The sequence below is a fragment of the Crassostrea angulata genome, chromosome 6 (genome assembly GCF_025612915.1).
Source record: "Crassostrea angulata isolate pt1a10 chromosome 6, ASM2561291v2, whole genome shotgun sequence".
In the NCBI taxonomy this organism is placed as follows: domain Eukaryota; kingdom Metazoa; phylum Mollusca; class Bivalvia; order Ostreida; family Ostreidae; genus Magallana; species Magallana angulata.
Genome location: NC_069116.1, coordinates 45790394 through 45810187, shown reverse-complemented (window position 1 = coordinate 45810187; position 19794 = coordinate 45790394). Strand labels below are relative to the sequence as shown.

Below are 19794 nucleotides of genomic sequence, written 5' to 3'. Positions count from 1 at the left end.
TTTTTACTATAGATGAAAAAATGACAATAACAAACTGTCAACCATCTCAAAAATCCATAAAACGAAATACAAATTCAAAGCAGTGCAACACGGACCTAAAAAAAGATAGAGGTAGGATCAGGTGTCATGGAGGAGTGAGCATCCTCCGCTGACCGGTCACACCTGCAGTGCGCTCTTTGTCGTAATCGGGGAAAAACGGAAAAGTCCGTAGACAATTAGGTGATCAATTATGGTCTAACAATTAGTATGAAAAACGTCAGTATTTATAGAGTGGGTCTTGGTACCATTTTTTTTAAAATGAGAAAGATATACATTTACATGTTTTATCAGTATACGTCCTTTTAAAATTGATGTGATGACCCACTCTATAAAAAAAACACCCGATTTCATTAACATTTTGTTGCTCAATTAGCATATACATATTTTGATGTCTCTCAATATCATTTAAATTTGAGGTCAATATTTTAAGGTTTTAGCAATACTGAATGTTATTGATTACATATGCCTAATAAATGTAACAAATGTGATATTTGTAAGAAAAAAATGTGGGTTTTTCAAATGGATTTCAGAGGGTTTATGCCCCACATTATTTGATGAAAATGTCCTCTTAATCCCATTACAAGCAGCCTGTTGAGGCACAGAGGAACCTTGCAAGAACAATCATCACATTATTTTATTATACTGATGACTGCAAAATTATGGGATTACACATTTATGATTAAATTAATCTGTGTGTTTCATGTTTCATCTTTTAATGAATTAAATCGCTTTAAAACGGTCAAATGACAATTTCCGAAAATCGATACTGAACGCTGGGTAAATCGGAATAATGCAATTGACATTTAACATCAATTCGACAAAAATAATGAACCAACTTAGCATGTACCTCTAAATTTTGACAATAAAATCAATTGAATCGGTTGTTTAGGATAAATAAACAGGAAGAGATATAAAAGGAGCTCATTCATATAAAGTCATTTCTTCGCATATCTACTTAAACTATCGATTGTTTTATCAATTCCAATTTCGAGCTCTTCCTTCCTCAAAAAAAGTTTAGACACAAATGAGCCCCTCCACCCCACCCCCTTTTCCGAAAAAAAGAAAGACCGCTGGGTTTTCCATATTTTCTCTCTTGCAAGTTTGCTGGCTAAATTAATATATTTTCATTTTTAATCGATTGATTTATTTGCGACGCACATAAGAAGATATGGCTGTTGAAAACTATTTGCTGCTTTGCGTAGTATTTGCTGCACATATTCTGGGTAAGACTTGTCGAACGTTTATCAAAAAACTATGAAAATATCATTATTCTATATGTCAAAGTTCTTTTAAATGATATTAATTGAAAAATAACAAAATCGAACTTTAAGAGTTATTTCATATTACGAGTATTCGTAAAAAAGAATTCGAAATACCATACTGAATTTTGTATGAAAGCTAGGTCTAAGTGTGTCTGCTTATTTTATAATAGATATTCTTAATACTTAAAGTCTTCTTTGTCTTCAAATTTAATTTGTAGTACTGATTTGGGTCTAGGTAGAAAACAGATGTGCTAAAACAATACTTGTGTATAACATGTAAAAATGAAATTTTGAGACCGCTTGTTTTTCCCATGTTTTTTAACGAAATTTTCTTACATTTCAACATAATTATGTCGCATGTTGACATAACTTTCTTGCATGTCATTGTCAACATATTTATCTTGCATGTCGACATTTTTGATAGAGAAGTTACTTGCACACATGAAGCAGAAGTATAGATAGATAGATAGATAGATAGATAGATAGATAGATAGATAGATAGATAGATAGATAGATAGATAGATAGATAGATAGATAGATAGATAGATAAAATTTTATAGATAAAATTAAAAAGAGCAACTGTCAATGTGGCTTTTATTCGCTTCAGTATAGTGCTTGAAATGGATTTTAAAAACTTTTTTCTATCACTTCCTGTTTTAAAAAGTCAACCTCTTGGGCCCCATTGTGATTTGTGATTTCAGAATACTGTTTGAGCAAGGTTGAATAGACACTATATCAAAATATTCAAAAGTTGTACTATTTGGGCCTTTTTCTGTTGCAAAGATCATGATTTTAACAAACTTTACAGGTAAATCATAATGCTTTATCAGAAACATTCCAATTACATAATCAGTGCCCGGAGAACGATTCTGTATAATCATCTTTTTCATGTTTTTAATAGGTACTCTTTGTTAAAACTAATTCAATTTCTAGAATGTTTTGCGTTGAGTTTGGTGTAAATTGATCTAGTGGTTCTGGACTAAAATGCTGAATTGATGCTAAGTTTACAGAGAGACAGAAATACGACGGATCATATGCAATCTGAAGAGGTCACTAACGCTAGTAGCACACATATGCGAAAAAAAGCTTTACTATTCACCAGTGTCTAGTAGGATTTTAATTGTATTTACTACCAGAAACTTATTAAATATTTCCATGTGAACAACTTAATGAGACTTTTTGAAAAATTATTGTCATAAAATCATTATTTATTAACATATTTCCAAAAAATCGGACCAAACGAAGCTTGCTGATTCCTAAAACTCTAAACACATAAATACCCTATAGCTAATTGTTTAGGCGGGTATTTATTTTTTGCCTTTTTTGGGGATTTATGAAAATTAATCAAAATAAAAATCACCAAATTTGAATACTTCTGTGAGGATATTTTTGGCAAACATGTGTTACAGGGCCGGCCATCCCTTGGGTTAATTATCTTTGATAAATGTTGGGTGAATGTGGTATGAAAGGTTTGATAAGGTTGCAGATCTGCGAGGCAGGCGTTGTTGCCCTGCTTCCCAAGAGTATCATTTCAGCTCGTTAGGCAAGTAAGAGAGAGCGAACATGAGTCTATAATTTCTGAGTTAATATCAGTAGTTGTCATTTGTTTATTGTACATGATAAAGTTCTGAGAGATGAAAGTGAGCAGTTGATTGAGTTATGGATGAGTCTGAGGAGTGAGAGATAATTGGTATGGCCATACCAAGGGAACACGTCGGAGACAGGAGAGAATGAGTTTGGACGCATTTTGATATTACCTGTGTTTCATACATATTGTGTAATTCGTGTTCGTCGTAAATATGTAAATAAACTTGTAAATATTAACAATATTTATCAATCAGTGACGGTGACAGGGAGCCCCCCCCCCCCCCCCCCCGTCACACATGTAGATTTAGGGTATACTTTTTTATATCATTTTCCAAAGGCTGCGAGACTGATAAAATTATTACACTTTTACATGCATACAGTGACATTATCATTATTTGTTTAAGCAAAACTAATATAAAATTACAATAGATCAAAATTGTATATAAATATTAATTAATAATAATATACATTGTTGGCCCAAATCTGCCAATTTCATGACCCACAAAAAAAATCCCCAGCATAACGGTAAATAATCAGCACTATTTTTTTAATTTCAGGTATAGAGACCCGTAAAGTAAGAGTAGGACGGTGAGTTTAATTCACATTCATTTCAATCTTTGTTTGGTGTATCATAAATAAAACAAATGTTGAAGAAAAAACAACAGAGAGAGAGAGAGAGAGAGAGAGAGAGAGAGAGAGAGAGAGAGAGATTGGGGTTCCACCTCTTCCCCAGCAAGGAACTTGGCACTGGTCGCGCATTGCACAGTCGTTTGAGATTAAGGTAGAATGCAGTTAAACAACAACTTATTCCTCTTTCAGAAAACTCCACCTTTTTTAGAGCTCATCAATACATTGACTCTCACAAAACCAACATAAACATCGTTTGAATAGAAACAATAAACATAAAGCGACACCTATATATCACAATGTACACAATTAAAGAACGATAATTACAATGATACTTTTACATTGATAAGAAAGGTCTCTTTCAAAATGTTCATGAAGAGGAAGTCCATTACACATCTTTAAATGAATTGCACTACTTTTTTTTTATTCAGAGGTGGAGGTGGAGGAGGTATAGTTATAGCCTTCATTTTCATTGGATCAATCATAGCTATTGTGATCCTGACCTGCATTTGTCGTTTATTTAAGTTTTGCCGTTCTAAATGGCCGAACTTTAAACAACGTATTTTCCGCCTTTGTTGTCGTGGCGAAAACCAACAAGCAGGAAACGATGCAGGTACGTATAATGTTGTCATGTTAAAAATTTTGTATTAACTGCCATCCGGTAAATTCAAAATTTACAACAAAACAATGTAAATAATATTATATTAAAGAACTGCATTGTCGTGTGATTTTAACAACGGGTCTTTTTGCAAAATTTTATATTTACATTTCAAGAAGAGTACTGTAAATTCATAATTAAACACGAGAAATTAATGTCCGCGTAAAATCGCGAGAAGCCCGTCTCGCGAATTTTAAAATCTCGACTTTAATTTTCGGCAATATGTAAACCACATGAAACTATGATAAAATCGCGACATACGTGATTTCATGTTCTCGCCATTTGTTGGAAAACCGTTGAAACATGGAATTATGTATTCGCGTAAAATAAGGAATCTACAGTATTCTATTTAACGGAAACATTGATCAATCATTGATTGGGTTACTTCCTTTGTACCGCAGTATGCAATACACATGAAAGGCGGTCAGTTGCCTCTATTCAAATTAAATATTACCTCCCTAAAACAAAAGCACAGAGTTAATTTATTAAAACAAACTGTAATTTTTTATTTGTTTGTTACACTTACAGTGATTATCTCAAGTTTTGAATTGGTTTCCCAGTGGGTTTTTTTTTTCAAGTTTAGAGAAAATCAGTAGTTAATCTCAAGGAGAAAATACCTTTTTTAACCACTGGTAGATAGGGATTGTTTCTATATGCCGAAACATTTAAAGATGTTGAGTTGAAAATGTTTCAAAATTTAAAAGTGCCTTATTGTCAGCCTATTTTTATCGTTAATAAGCCCATCCTACGTTAACAACAAAAACTGTGCAACTTAATTAAACGTTATAAAAAGTTTTCAATTTTTTTCTGTCTTTTCAGTAGACCTTACCGTGTTGGATCTAATTATATTAATGGGTATTTATCTTTAATTTTTTTTAACATTATCATACTAATCATTATAGAAATAAAGAATTTGAGTTATTTGAATGATATTTGTCTTTGACTGAACAATGAATACGTTAAGATTATCGAACATTATATATTTCATATATTAATAGTTTTCGACTGAATAACACGTGCAAGTGTTGCAGTTAGTGCTATTAATAGAGGTGGATTTGGTATAGCATGTTAAGATCTTTCCTGACTGTTAGCACTGCAAAATTTTATTAGGTTTAAGTAAATCAGTAGATTATAAAAGATTTTTATGTTTATTTGTACACCTTGCGGTAATATAGTTCAACAATTGAAAATCATTTATTGTATAACATTCTACAGAGCAGGCTAGGCTTGTCGCCTACCTTCGAGCCCAGCAAAACAACGAACAATCCGCTGCAGTTGGACAAATCGGACCGTGCGAACAAATTGGATCCTCTCAGCTAAAATTAGACACGCTTAGCCCAATGATGTTATTGGACACCGATGACTCAAAAGAAACCACAGCGACATCAGATATACAGAGACCTTGGGAACATGTTGGATCCTCTCAGCTAAAATTAGACACGCTTAGCCCAATGACGTTAGATGACACCGATGACTTAAAAGAAACCATAGCGACATCAGCTATACAGAGTAGATCTTGGGAACAGGTTGGAACTCCTCAGCTCAAATTAGACACACTAAGCATCTTGAAGTTAAATGACGTCAGCATAACGCAAAAAACCCCAATGACAACATATGATGGCTCCTCAGCTCAAATTAGACACACCTAGTAAGTTAACGTTAAATGACGTCAACATAACACAGAAAAACCAAATAATATCAGATGAACTAAGTCGACTTTGGGAACAGATGATGGCTCTTCAGCTTGAATAAGACACTCTTAATTCGACTACGCCATATGACGCCAACGTCAGGGAGGAAACACCAATAACATCATATAAATAAACATACATATGTTTCATACAACCATATCTTTCGTTGTTTGGTGACCCTTTCTTAAGGGATTCTATGCTTTCAGGTAAAAACAACTCGGAACAAGGGAATGACTATACAAAATTAAGCTAAACGACAGGACTGAGAGACACAAATAGATACAATCAATTTAGATACATGTAGGCAACTAATGCGTTTAGATTAGTGTAATTGTTGAACAGGAAAATATCTCTCTCTCTCTTTCTCTTTCTCTAGCATATTGGAAGTAAATCTGTGAAGCCAGATTAATTGCCGTCTCCTTAATGGTGTTAGTTTTTTTTACAGCTGCGTGCTCCGATTTGAAACAATACCCGCCTCTTTTACACAATCGAATACCCGCGCTGTTAGTACTCTCCAGTACGGGGAAATACAAAGATTAAGTTTGTTTGATTTCAAAGAAGCCTGGTACAATATAGGTGTAAAGGTTATATACAAGAATTTTATGATGAAAAATATAATTTTTTAGGCATTGATATATTTAGATGTAAATACAATCTCAAGGATAAATGTATAATGCAATACAATAGTGTAAAAACAGCAATTTTAAAGTTTTTTAAAAGGTCTAATATTGACAGGACTTCTGCTAAAAGAAATTTCTATCCATGCATGTATACTATTTTTACCCCAAACAGTTATACCCCATGAAAAGTGCACAAAAATTATTTACAATATTTTGAATGAAAATGTGGTTTTTCCAATTGCTGTAACCAAATGGAAAACATATCTAACTGATTATAATGTTAAATATCTTACTGTTTATGACATATTAAAAGATTTGTTTTAAAACTACCAATTTGAAAGATTCTTCTGTAAAATGACTTCATTTTAGAATTTTACACAAAATTCATCCAGTTGGATACTACCTAAAAAATTAATTACAAAACTAGAAACAGATGTGGGTTCTGTAAAAATAATGTGGAAACGATAATACATTTTTTTATTTCCTGTGAGAAAATACATACCATGTGGAGTGAACTTAGTTTGTATATTTACAAAAAGACCTCTGAAAGAGTTGGATTTAATATGTCTCATATTATATTTGGCCAACTTTCATTGTCGTTTCATAACAAAGTCATTAATTTTATAAGTCTTTATATGAAATAATATATATATATTGTTGTCTTATGTCAAATAAGATTTAATGCTTGATTAATCTTACAATATTGAAAGATATGTAGCAAAACAAACTTGTAAATTACAATATTTTGAAAAATTATAAGACAGTTGGAAAGGTATCTTTGATGCTGACATCTGATTTATTTCCAATATGATTATTTTGTCTATTTATCATTTGTTACTTAAACTTTTGTTTTGTGTAGTTTTTGTTATGTAGGCAAGTAACCATTGAATAATTCATTGAGGTGTTTTTTCATAGGTGTGGGTATGTAAGTGTGTGTGTGACTGAATGTCTGTTCTGTATGTATGTTCTTTGAAAAAGAAATAAATTATAAATAATTCGTTTTTATTTTGCACCCAAGTTAAATAAAGAAAAGTATATAGTAATGAGACTTGTTAATCATGAAGAAGTTTATGATTATTGTGTATAAATTATTGCTTGTGTCACCCAACTTTTTCAACGATCTGTTAAAAGAAAACTTTGTATTTATCATGTTATGTTCTTGTAATTTGACTCGCATGTAAATAGTTGAATATTTTTGTAAATATACTCTAATATATGCTGTGTATTTTACTTGTTGTTTGAATTTCAATATGTCTCACAAATTTTACTAATTCAGCCTTTGGCAAAAAAAAAAAATAAAAATAAAAATAAAACAGATGTAAAAACATATGAAATGTGTATATATTTTCAATAAAATTTGAATTGTTCTGTCCATCATGATTGTGCACGTGACATATGTTCCTTATACATTACATTTGGAGGAATCAACATTGGAGGGTATTGGCATACAACGACGAAGATTGCATGTATTAACGATCATATTTTAATTTAGTAGATTGTAAACTCATAACATCGGTGTTTCTGTCTTTCTTTCTTTCTTTTTTAACTTTATAGAAGGCATTTACCAGTTATAATAATGAGGTCAGTGATGAAAATGTATAGACTATCAGGATTTGTAGTAACACGAAAAAACTATATTTGCTTCCAATAATTATTTAGATCATATCGATATCATAGCAGCAACTTCCACAAAATATTGTTAAATTTTCAAAAATAATCTCAATTGATAAAAATACATTAAAAAGCTCATCTTTAGTACTTGTCTCCGTTCATATCCGCTCATTACTATATGTGCAGTGACTTCAAATTAGGTTATGAAAAAGCTCAATCTCGTGAAGTCATTGTTTTTTTGTTGTCTCTTGACAGGAAAAGGACAAACGGAATTGCTCAGTGAAAATAAAAAGTTAGTATTTCTTGAACATTAGACACTTGCACTTTATTGTTTATCAATTTTTACTAAAATTGTCAAAGAAAAACAATTAAACTTTCAAACAGCTTGATTTGTTTGAACCCTTCCGGTGAGGACCGGAAGTGACAGTTGACAAAATGAAAGCAATTAAACGCATTTTCTATCAAATGTCTATTATCTATATGTTTCGTGTATTAATCACTGCCTTTCTGAGGTCTCGTTGGAAAAACATTTATTTGAAAAACGCATTCTGCGATATTTAAGATATCTCACCGGAACTAGACTTTTTTTGTTTTTATTTAACATCGGATACATGACATTTGTAAGGATTATTATTTATATTTCAATTCTATGTGAAACGAATTAAATGCAAAATAAAAAATAATTTTAGAAGTGCTTCATCTGACGACCAGAAGTAATAACGAAAAAAACCAAAATAATTTAAAGATATCATCAACTATAGGTCTATATTCATACAAAGTCTGAATGCTCAAGTTCTTATCATTTTTGTGATCTCAATGACAAAAGCTTTTGTCTCCGGGAAACAAAACGGACGACAGGAAATAAACTTTGAAAAAATGAAAAATGGATACTTGAGATATAATTTTTTTTCTATCACTCCAGAAAATTTCAAAAAATATATCGAGCCATCTCTAAGAAATCGTGTGTACAAAAAAGGGGAACAAAATTCGTACCCAATTTTCGAGCCAAATTGAGCTCTTGAGAATGGCGCAACTGGCGTAAAGCAAGAATAATGGGCACAACTTCAGACTATGGTCTACCTATCCTGAAAATTTCATATATCTCTGATAGTTTTTGTGATCAAGCGTGCACAGCATGGATCGTAAAAGCTACAAAATCAGCGATAAATCGGTACTGGAAGTGACGACGGCAAAAATATTAAAAACAAAATAAATTCAGATCATTTCCAATCATCTGTGAAAATGGTGTACATGTATATAGGTTGGATACTTTACGAGAAATCACGTGCACAAAATTTGTGGGGAAAAGAAGAAGAAGAAGAAGAAGAAACTAGACGCTCGTTGCTACCATATAGTAGACAATAGGGATAGTTGTTCTTTTCTATCATTTCCTAACACTTTATCAAATTACATTGAACCCTCTATTTAAATTTCAATAGACATTTAAGAAATAAACAACGTTATTTAGTGAACATGGTGTTATGAATAGCAATTGCTCTGTTGGCATATTCCATGATGCGCGCTAGCGCATCATGGAAAATATGCCAGCAGAGCAGTTGCTATTCATAACGCCATGTTCACTAAATAATTGTTGTTTATTACTTATATTTGCATTTTACCACTCGAAAATACCCTGTATTACCCTAGACCTTGACATTTAGCTATTGCATCAAAATAAACATTCAGACTGTAATGTAACGTTTTCTTTTTAATTCACATAGATTTGTTAACAGAATCAATGATGTGTTATAAAGTAATTCCTTTAAAATGTTATTATAAGACACGTTTTTTTTCAAATTAAATACATCAATTTTATGGAGTTGGAGAAAAACACATGATGTATCGTTATAGTGGTTTAAATCTATAACGTCATGGAAAAGTATATGACGTCACTTCTTTATGACATCATAGTATACAGACAGAGCAATTGCGATTATAGAAAAATAATTGCAGTTCCTCCGTATGGACTTACAGTGGGAAAGAACAATTGATATGCAAATATATAATTATACATGTAGTTAAATTATACTTTAAAAAGTCGCCATAATGATTATTGTAATTTTTGATAACATTAAAATAAAAATAAGAAAAAAATCTATCAATTCAAATATTAAATCATAAATCTTAACACAATTAAGGACGAAAAAATATTCGGCACTCGGGGACCGAATCCGGGTCGCTACGCGGACTCTCGCTTCAGGACTTTGGAGCACAAAATCTCGTGAATGCATGGATCGATTTTAAAACAAATTTCATATTCGAAAGTTTTGAGAGCGTGTCTATCAAATAAGAACATAAAAAAAAAGTCAAGTAAAAATTGAAAAATTTAGGTTTTTCATTTCCTTTCGGTGACGATCGAAAGCGACGGCTGACGTTCGGATATGCAAGAGACACTGCGGCTAAAGACGCTCTACCATCCCTGAAAATTTGAAATTTCTATCTTCCTTAACACTTTTGGAGAAAAATTGTGAACAAGCAAAATATATAATCTTAATATCTCGGGACCGGAAGTGACGACCAAAATATTCATCGACAAATTTCTTACAAATTTTGTGTTTAAAAAAATCTAAAAGTTTCATTGAAGTCGGCTGAAGCGTTTTTGATAAACGATATTAAATGTAAAATAATAATAACAATAATAATTATAATAATAGGGGGAAAGAAACAAAACAATTACAATAAGGTGCTCCATTGGAAACGGAAGACCTTAATTAAGTCTTTAACAGAGGGATATCAATTTGGGTTTTCGGTTTGATACAAACACACCGTCTACTTCGCCTCGATATGCAATCCATGGAAGCATGGAAGAATCATGCAATAATTAGCATTCAAAATATTGTTTAAAAAGTACTTTTAACTATATATGATGTTTAATTTTTTTAAATGATTTTTCTTTGTAGGGGGGATTTTAACCTTTGCTTTATACTGGCACTAGCACTGTCATATCAATTACTTGAACGTACAAAAACCTCGAACACTGCTCATCACGTGTGTACATGGTGTTTGTAATCATTTAAGGGGCATGGTCACGGTTTTGGTTTAAAAAAAAATCAATTTTGATTACTACAATGCTTCAGTAAGACATTTTTAATAGGCAACCAAAATTTCGATGTCATTCGTTGAGTTATAAGCGAGTTACAAAGCTTGCATTTCTTTGCTATGTAAACAAAACTTTTGTTTACATTTTGAACGTTCAAGTGAAAATGCCAGTTTCAGACTAAAAATGAATGTGTTTCACGTTAAGAACTTTTTATTTATGCTTAAAATGAATAGAAAGGTAGACAAATCAGCTTGAAATAGATTTTTTACTGGTATATTGAACCTTTGTAAACAAAAACAGGACACGAGCCTTGTTTACATGATAAAGATTGTATGCCCTGTATCTTGCTTAAAACTCAAAGACTGACCCTCAAATTTCATTCAATACTTAGAAATGCATTCTTAGAGCATTGTTAATGATAAAAACAGAAAAATAGAATTTGACCAAAATCGTGACCATGCCCCTTGAAAGACTGGGGATATATATGATATACAATTTAAGGGGAAACTCTTTTTTAAAAAAATGCTCACATTTCATTTTAAATTCTATGTATTGTCGATATAAGGACACGGCATTATAAAGAAATATCAAACAACATTTTCAACGTGAGCATTTCTCTACAATAAACTATAACAATTATGTCAACTGATTTGTTAACGTATGCTATTTTCTGTTCAATTTTAGTCGGTTTAAATAGTTGTTTTTTTTTATTATAAAACGCTGCTGATGACTGTTCTATGGATTTTATTTGCTTTTTTCTAAAAAACACAAATCGTGGAGTAAATTTGAATACCTCAATTAACAGGTCAGATGCTATTTAAACAGGAAGCGATATAAATGGAATCCATCCCTCTTGTTCTATAGACATAAATTGCACCTCAATATTTGTGAAATTTAAAAGACCTCTTCCTGCTTCAACTTGAATGCATGAAAAGGTTAAGACTGGGGTAGAAAACAATTTTGCATTCTCTTTTTAAAAAAAAAAAAATAGAGACCGTTGGGTTTTCCGGACTTTTTCCATAAATTTGAATACTAAATCAATCATATGACAACAAACCGAGTTGCAATGCACCATGGCATCATACAATTTTCAGTGCGTAAACGACATTTTAAATAAAGAAAAGCTTATTCTCTGATCAAGTTAAGAATAAAAAAAGACCATGGCGGATAAATATTTACTTACTTGCATGATACTCGATGCATATTTTCAGGGTAAGTTCTATCAAAAGTTTATCTCCAAAGTTGATAGTTCCTTTTTATATTCTGTAAATTCAATTCTAAAGAAAATATGTTAGGAGGAAAACACCAACTTAATGTTAAAGGTTCTTTAATAATTTTGCATGCTTTTAAAATTCATATAGGTCTTTCCATTTTGATGAGAACTGCAATGATTATCTCAAATAAGTAGAAATAGCTAAACACAAGAAATCCATGAATAATTTAAATTCTGATCTAAGTATTTTCCCTGTCTAATCATAGACGAAAAGTGATTCTAAAGAAAAATCCAAAGTCTAAAATATTATAGAGGACTGTGTAAGTCATAAAAATGATGATAAGGAAAGAGCAAATGTGATTTTTGGCTAAAGTGAGCAACTTTACTTTGCATTGTTATATCATTTTGATAGCTTGCAGGCATAGAAATGTTACAAATGGCAGCATTGTATATTTTATAATACAAAGGCTTTTTAAATTACTTCTTTTACCCTGTGTACCATGGAGGTTAGATAAAAAACAAATACCCCTCAGCTCTATACATTATATCTTTACCTTTGTTTTAACTTTTAATTGTAAAAGCAAAGAAAATTTCTGTATAATTAGGATTTAAAAATTCTTTTCACGTAGATTACAGTTAGCAAACGGTCAATATTATCCATCCCTATCTTATTAATTTACATTAAGGCCACGGGACAACATTATCAGTCCAGGGGTCAGTGTTTGAATACAATTGGATCTGCTTTTTATCCTGATCCTTGCTTTGTTATACCACGCATTGTAACAATGTAGTTCTAATGAAGACTATTTCCCCCTATTTGTTGGTATATAGGCAACTTTGCAACAATACTTTATTTCCATTCATGCTCGAGGCCAGGTTTTTTGTTGTTACAAACTTTAATTTGTACAACATCTGAAAATGCATTGTTTGTTGTAAAATTGATCCCCTTCTGGAACCTCGTACTTAATGCAGAGATCACAGCTTTACTGATTTGAAATTTCATATTCATCATAAAGATTCATCAAAAACATTGATATTTCAAGTGCAGAGCCTTCGAGAAGGTTTAATGAGTTTTGATGTATCATCTGCTTTTAAAAAAGGTGTATGACCTAGGCAAACGGACGTTGGACAAAATACATTCAAATAAGTTCCCAAGCGTTAATAGCCTATGTATGCTAAAAAGCTATACTCTTTTAAAAGCCCCCTAGTGGATTTCGTTTGGGCTTACAAACAATATCTTTCTGAAAAAAATTTTCATAAATTTTCAATTTTTCTTCGATGTGAAGACCGTTAGGGATTTATTTATTGAATTTATTATCACAGTCATGCTTTATCTCTATATTTTGCCTAAAATGGGACCAAATGAAATTGGGTCACTAGTAATTTTCAAACTTTAAACATGTATACAACTGTTTATTTTCAGGTATAGAGGCCCAAGGAGAAAGAGGAAAATCATCTCGGTAAGTAAAGTTCACAATAATACAATTATTGAAGGTTTGTTTTTATCTAAACAACCTTTTAAATGTTTTATGTGGATATTAAAATTACAATACAAAACCCGCGTGTGTAAGAATATATCTATCTTTGTCTCAGATATACCTTAAATATCACCATTGTCAATCTATATATGAGAAAGGTTGACATTGTTACAACAACTACTTGACAGTCTGAGGTCAGCCCGTAAAAGTGCATGAAGTTCGTGTTCTCATTATAGCTAAGATTTTGGTCGATTACCAATTACATGTAATCCACGCATTGTCCACGGCGTTGAAAGTTCAAACAAGCTATTCTAAAACGACGTAATTAAACATTATCAGTTAAAGGTATCTATAAAAACGCTGAGGTTTGATGAGTTAAACAGTGCATTTGAATGCAGTTTAAAAAAATAAAAGAGTGTGTACCTTTATTAATACCCGGATTGATTTAAATTATTTAATTCGTGTTGTTTTTTTCCTGGATATGTGAAACACAATCAGTTTACTTAAAGATATAGCAGAGAGCATACTCTGTGGGTGCAAAACATACAACTGACATCCCAACGAATTATTTTGAAAGATCTTTAATTTGCTATTTAACTATACATGGTGCAAAACATACAACTGACACCCCAACCAATTATTTTGAAAGATCTTTGCTATTTAACTATACATGGTGCAAAACATACAACTGACACCCCAAGCTATTTAACTATTCAGATGTAAATAAATGTCTCTTGTCAAGGCATTTTTGTGCAATTTGTTAACGGAAAATAATTGTCGTGATATCATAATATTAAACACTTTCTCATTGAATGTTAAAATGTCTTGTTTCATGGCAAAATGGAAAATTTGTTAACAAAATACATACTTTTTCTATATTTAATACATTAACCTTTTATGTTTACTTGTGTATAGGAATCTTGCACCGAAAACACTACTGGGTTTTTTTCTTCTTCAGAGATGGAGAAGGAGGAGTAAACTGGATTGTTTACGTTGCTGTCCTTGGTTCAGTGTTCATCTTATATATTTGCTATTCATGCATAATTACGCGCTGTTGTCGTAGCGAAAACCAACAAGCAGAGGTCGATACAGGTATGTTTGGTGTAATTTACTAAAAACATGTAGTTCGCGCATACATATATGTATATGATAAGTTTTATATACTAATAGTGTTCTTTTGTACTCCTATTGAAATTGATGTTTAATATTAACAATAAAGAATTGATAATATGTGGAGAAAAATTTAACATGTATAATCTTAATTAACCGCTAGAATCGCAAAAGACACAAAATCAGTAAAGAACGTGGATAGATAAGACAACGATAGGACGGACAATAATTAAAAAAAGAGTGTTTATAGACTCTTTTGAAACCAGATTAGATTTGATCAGATTGACATATAATTATCAAAATGATTTTAAAAATTGCTATTAGTTTCTACTTGAACTTAAAGCTGAACACCGCTCGTAAATAAGCACTGTTCGCCATATTTCTCTTTCTTCACCGCTCTCCCTGCAACCCCTATATAATCCCCAGACCTCTTAACAGTTTAAAGGATTTTACAGTATAAGTCTCAACTATTGCATTGCCGTGTTATTCGGTTGCAATGAATTTATGAAATTTTACGCACTTTTTTTCACAAGTCAGGGGAATACTAACATCAAATAAACTCAGTACATGATTAACATAATATGCAAATAAAAATACCAAATTTATGAAATTCAATGACCCCGAAAGGAACACTACACGTCGGCCACGAATTTTAGGTGTGCAACTGGGTGTAACGAAATTGAAGGGTTTATATACCTGTGTTGCTGTGGCTATTTAGGAGTGGTGTTCAGTTATATAAAAACAAATATTAATTATTCATCTGGGTTTTTTTTTCATTCGATACACTACTGTGAACATTGTTTCTAAGCACATCAAAACAGCCACAGTAAAACGGTAAACAGTAAACATGACGAAATCTGGTAGCAATGAAATAAATCTAAGCTTTTTAAATCAAACTTGGTAGGAAGCTTTTATTTTATTACAGTTACTTCCGATGCTGACGAGATAGTCGAGTTTGAATGTAGTATTAAGGGGGATGTACTGTCATCTTGTACATTTGTGGATAATAATCTAAACATTTCTTGAACTGGATTGTTTCTGGCCGAAACTGGCCAAAACTGTTCCAAAAGATATAAAAGCAATAAATATAAAGTCCTATATGTCATTTTGTTTGAAAAGTATGCATACAAGAACAGAACAATACCTTTTTAATAACTCAGAACAGCTGTTGAACTCCGCAGCTACAGACTTATTTTGAAGATTCAAAAATCAATTTCAAAAATACAACAAAAAAAACCAAAAACCAAAACAAAACAAAACAAAAATCCAATCAATTTCAAAAATGAAGGGGGTTCATCAATTTCAAAAATACAAAAAAAAAAACAAAAAACAAAACAAAAATCCAATCAATTTAAAAAATGAAGGGGGTTCATTGGTGTCCTTTATACAACCATTTGCTGAGAAAAATGTCTAAGCTTGCAATTGCTTATTTAAGTTGTAACTTTGTCTCAAAGTAAGGTACCTTAGAATAGGCCTCAAAAACCACAAGATATATTTATCTGCGTCTATGGAGGTACATTGCAGATAAATATTTCTTGAAATATAATGTAAACTTCTTTAATCTTAAACAATCACTTTTTTGGACCTCTATCACAATTCTAAAAAGAATATACTTTATTTCATAATTATCGAACTAAAGAATCCCCATAAAACAAGCTTTGGACAGGTATAGAGATGTAAATCAAATTCAAAAAGCTGTACATTTATTTTTTATTTTATTTTATTTATTTTTTGAAAATTTATCGTCAATGTGTCTCCATATACACAGGAGTTCTATCTATAGACTGGATTGTTCTTGTTCTAAAAATAGAGTCCATGCCGACTGATAAAAATAGGGTACCATATTTTGAGCCAAAGTCACAACTTAAATTAGCAAAATTCAAACTTTTCTCAACAAATGGTTGTATAGAAGACACCAATGAACCCCCTTTATATTTTTTTCAGATTTTCAAATCTTCAAAATAAGTCTGTAGCTGTGCAGTTCAACAGCTGTTCTGAATTATTAAAAGGCATTGTCCTGTTCTTGTATGCATACTTTTCAAACAAAATGATATGTAGGACCTCATATTTATTATTTTACATCTTTTGGCAACAGTTTGGCCAGTTTCGGGCAGAAACAAGGCAGTTCAAGAAATGTTTACATTCATATTCTCAAACGTACAAGATGGCCGCACATCCCTCTTAAGTTGTCAAATCTCTACAATATTCAAATTGCATTGTAAGTTCACAAGAAATATCGTCTTTAAACTGCTATTAGTGCCATTGCTGGAAAAATACTTAGGACTCGCAGCATAAGGAATTCAAAATGACCAATAGCCTTGTAAAACTTGTGATATGAACTTTCCACTACATTATTAATTTATCGTTTAAAAAATAGAAATATAATATGTTGATGATATCAATCTTTACATATAGTTATATGTACATGAACACCTAACAAAAATAATACAAGGTTTCATTTTAGTCAGAAATACGTATTAAAACACGTTCATTTTTTATTGGAAGTATGAGCGTTTGGACACCTATGACGTCACACAAAGTGGTGCTCGAATATCGTTTTAAAAATACGAATATCATGAAATTTAAAATTGGAATGTTAACAATTAAATGGGTGCAGATAACATAAACCTGTAAAGACGATATTATAAATAGACTTTTTTTGTTTACATTCCAAAGAATTGAAAAACGTCAGGAATGAAAAATGCCCCGATGAAAAGCTGGACCAGTACATGTTGGAATTGATTGTATTAGCAGGTATTTATTTAAGATGATGATGATGATGACGACGACGACGAAGGAAACATGTAATGAATTTGAAAAAAATACATAACAATACATTACAAAATAATTATAGCATTTCCTATTATTCAAAAACCTTAGGGCAAATAGGAGAAAGATACCGTGGCACTTGTTATTGGAAGTCCCCCCCCCCCCCCCCTTTTTTTTGACAAACATGCAATGCATGAAATTGTATATAATTAAAACACAACCTTAACTCCACTATTAAAATTTACTCCGTTTACCCACAAAACGATTTGTAACTTTCAAGATTACATATAAAAAGATCTTCTAAACAAAGTATCACTCTCTCCAAGGTATTAAAGAAATCTTCTGCTTTAGAGTCATTATAGTTTAATTTTGATAAATTCAAATTTTTCTACACATGGAGAAATACCTGTTATGTTTGCCATACATAAAACATATTACATTTGATATTTTCTGAGGGAATTTTACTACATACATGTAGCCATTCTTCCATTGGGGTCTTACTATTTGACCGTTCTTTGAGAGGGGAATTACAATATATAGCCATCAAAACAATGCTTATTTCTTCCTAATTACATGTATTATAAGGAGTGTATTCATTCATTATAATCTAAATTAATAACATAACACCTTGTGAATGTTCCTAATCTTATGTGCGTAGCATATAGCGATGTACTTGAGTTGGCAGTAGCTGCATTCCACAAAAAGTTGCTGAATTGAATAGACAGTCAATGTAATACAATTACAGTAGGCAGTACAATACATAGACAGTCAATGTAATACAATTACAGTAGGCAGTACAATACATAGACAGTCAATGTAATACAATTACAGTAGGCAGTACAATACATAGACAGTCAATGTAATACAATTACAGTAGGCAGTACAATACATAGACAGTCAATGTAATACAATTACAGTAGGCAGTACAATACATAGACAGTCAATGTAATACAATTACAGTAGGCAGTACAATACATAGACAGTCAATGTAATACAATTACAGTAGGCAGTACAATTCTTTTTATTAGGGTGTTAAATATAACCAGTAGAATAAAACGAAATACACCAATCTTATGCTAATATAATTTTGTTTTGAAATTGTTTCAACTCAAAACATTCTACAGAACAGGCAAAGCTTGTTGCTAACTTCCGAAGCAAGCAAATCGACGAACAGTCTACAGCAGGCGTACAAAGTAAACCTTGGGAACAGATGGGGTACCCTCAGCTAAAATTAGACACTGATAGTCCGACGACGTTAAATGACACCAACATCACAGAGGAAACCCCCATGACATCAGATGTACAAAGAGAGCCTTGGAAACAGATGGGATCCCCTCAGTTAAAATTAGACACCGCTAGTCTGATGACGTCAATGGACGCAGATGTCAAAGAGAAATCCCCAATGACATTATATGTATAAGAAAAAAAACACAAAGGTTTCACAATCCCATTATTTCCATTGCATAATAACCTTTTCAAAGCAATGGCATATCATTTATCATGTTCATTTTGCACTGTGATATATGTTTAAGAGATATTGTACTTTGTAATATGATTGCGAGTTTTCATTATATCAACTATAGGCTGTGTTCTCATTATTTTTACCAAAAAAAAAAAAATTTTAAATTTTTAACTTAAAATACAATTATAAGACAGATCAAAACGTGTCATAATCAGACAACATTTGTTTCCAATAATTTCTTAAGACATATTTTCCATTAATTTCTTTTTGGTGTGACTTTTTCGTTTGTATCAGTTTGTCCACAGCCAGCCTGCTTTAAACATCTTTATAATTTACAAAATGGCAAAAAACAGATAAAGGTCATGGACATTTTTTATATCTATTACTTATACATGTATCTCCACAATGACTGTATATATGATATTTGTGTCTTATACATGTATCTCCACAATGACTGTATATATGATATTTGTGTCTTATGCATGTATCTATATCATTATCTGTCACACATTGTGCGAAAGGAATGGAAATTCCCTTATTTATAAAACTGAACTTTAAATAAATAAAGAAGTATAAAGTGTGTAATAACTTTATATTTACAGGGTAAAGAGAAAACAAAAGAGCTAC

General features: G+C 31.6%; 2 protein-coding genes across 2 annotated transcripts; both read left to right on the top strand.

Moving 5' to 3' along the window:
• Window positions 1-1097: 1097 nt before the first annotated feature.
• Window positions 1098-7914, top strand: LOC128189381 (uncharacterized). The gene is made up of 5 exons (XM_052860976.1): window positions 1098-1262; window positions 3446-3476; window positions 3947-4128; window positions 4993-5028; window positions 5389-7914. Exons 1-5 carry the CDS (start codon window positions 1208-1210, stop codon window positions 5820-5822), a joined length of 738 nt encoding a protein of 245 aa, XP_052716936.1. The 5' UTR covers window positions 1098-1207; the 3' UTR covers window positions 5823-7914.
• Window positions 7915-12295: 4381 nt separating this feature from the next.
• LOC128187545 (uncharacterized) lies at window positions 12296-19732 on the top strand. The gene is made up of 5 exons (XM_052857966.1): window positions 12296-12347; window positions 13772-13808; window positions 14785-14918; window positions 17613-17690; window positions 18830-19732. Exons 1-5 carry the CDS (start codon window positions 12296-12298, stop codon window positions 19123-19125), a joined length of 597 nt encoding a protein of 198 aa, XP_052713926.1. The 3' UTR covers window positions 19126-19732.
• The last annotated feature ends 62 nt before the right edge of the window (window positions 19733-19794 follow it).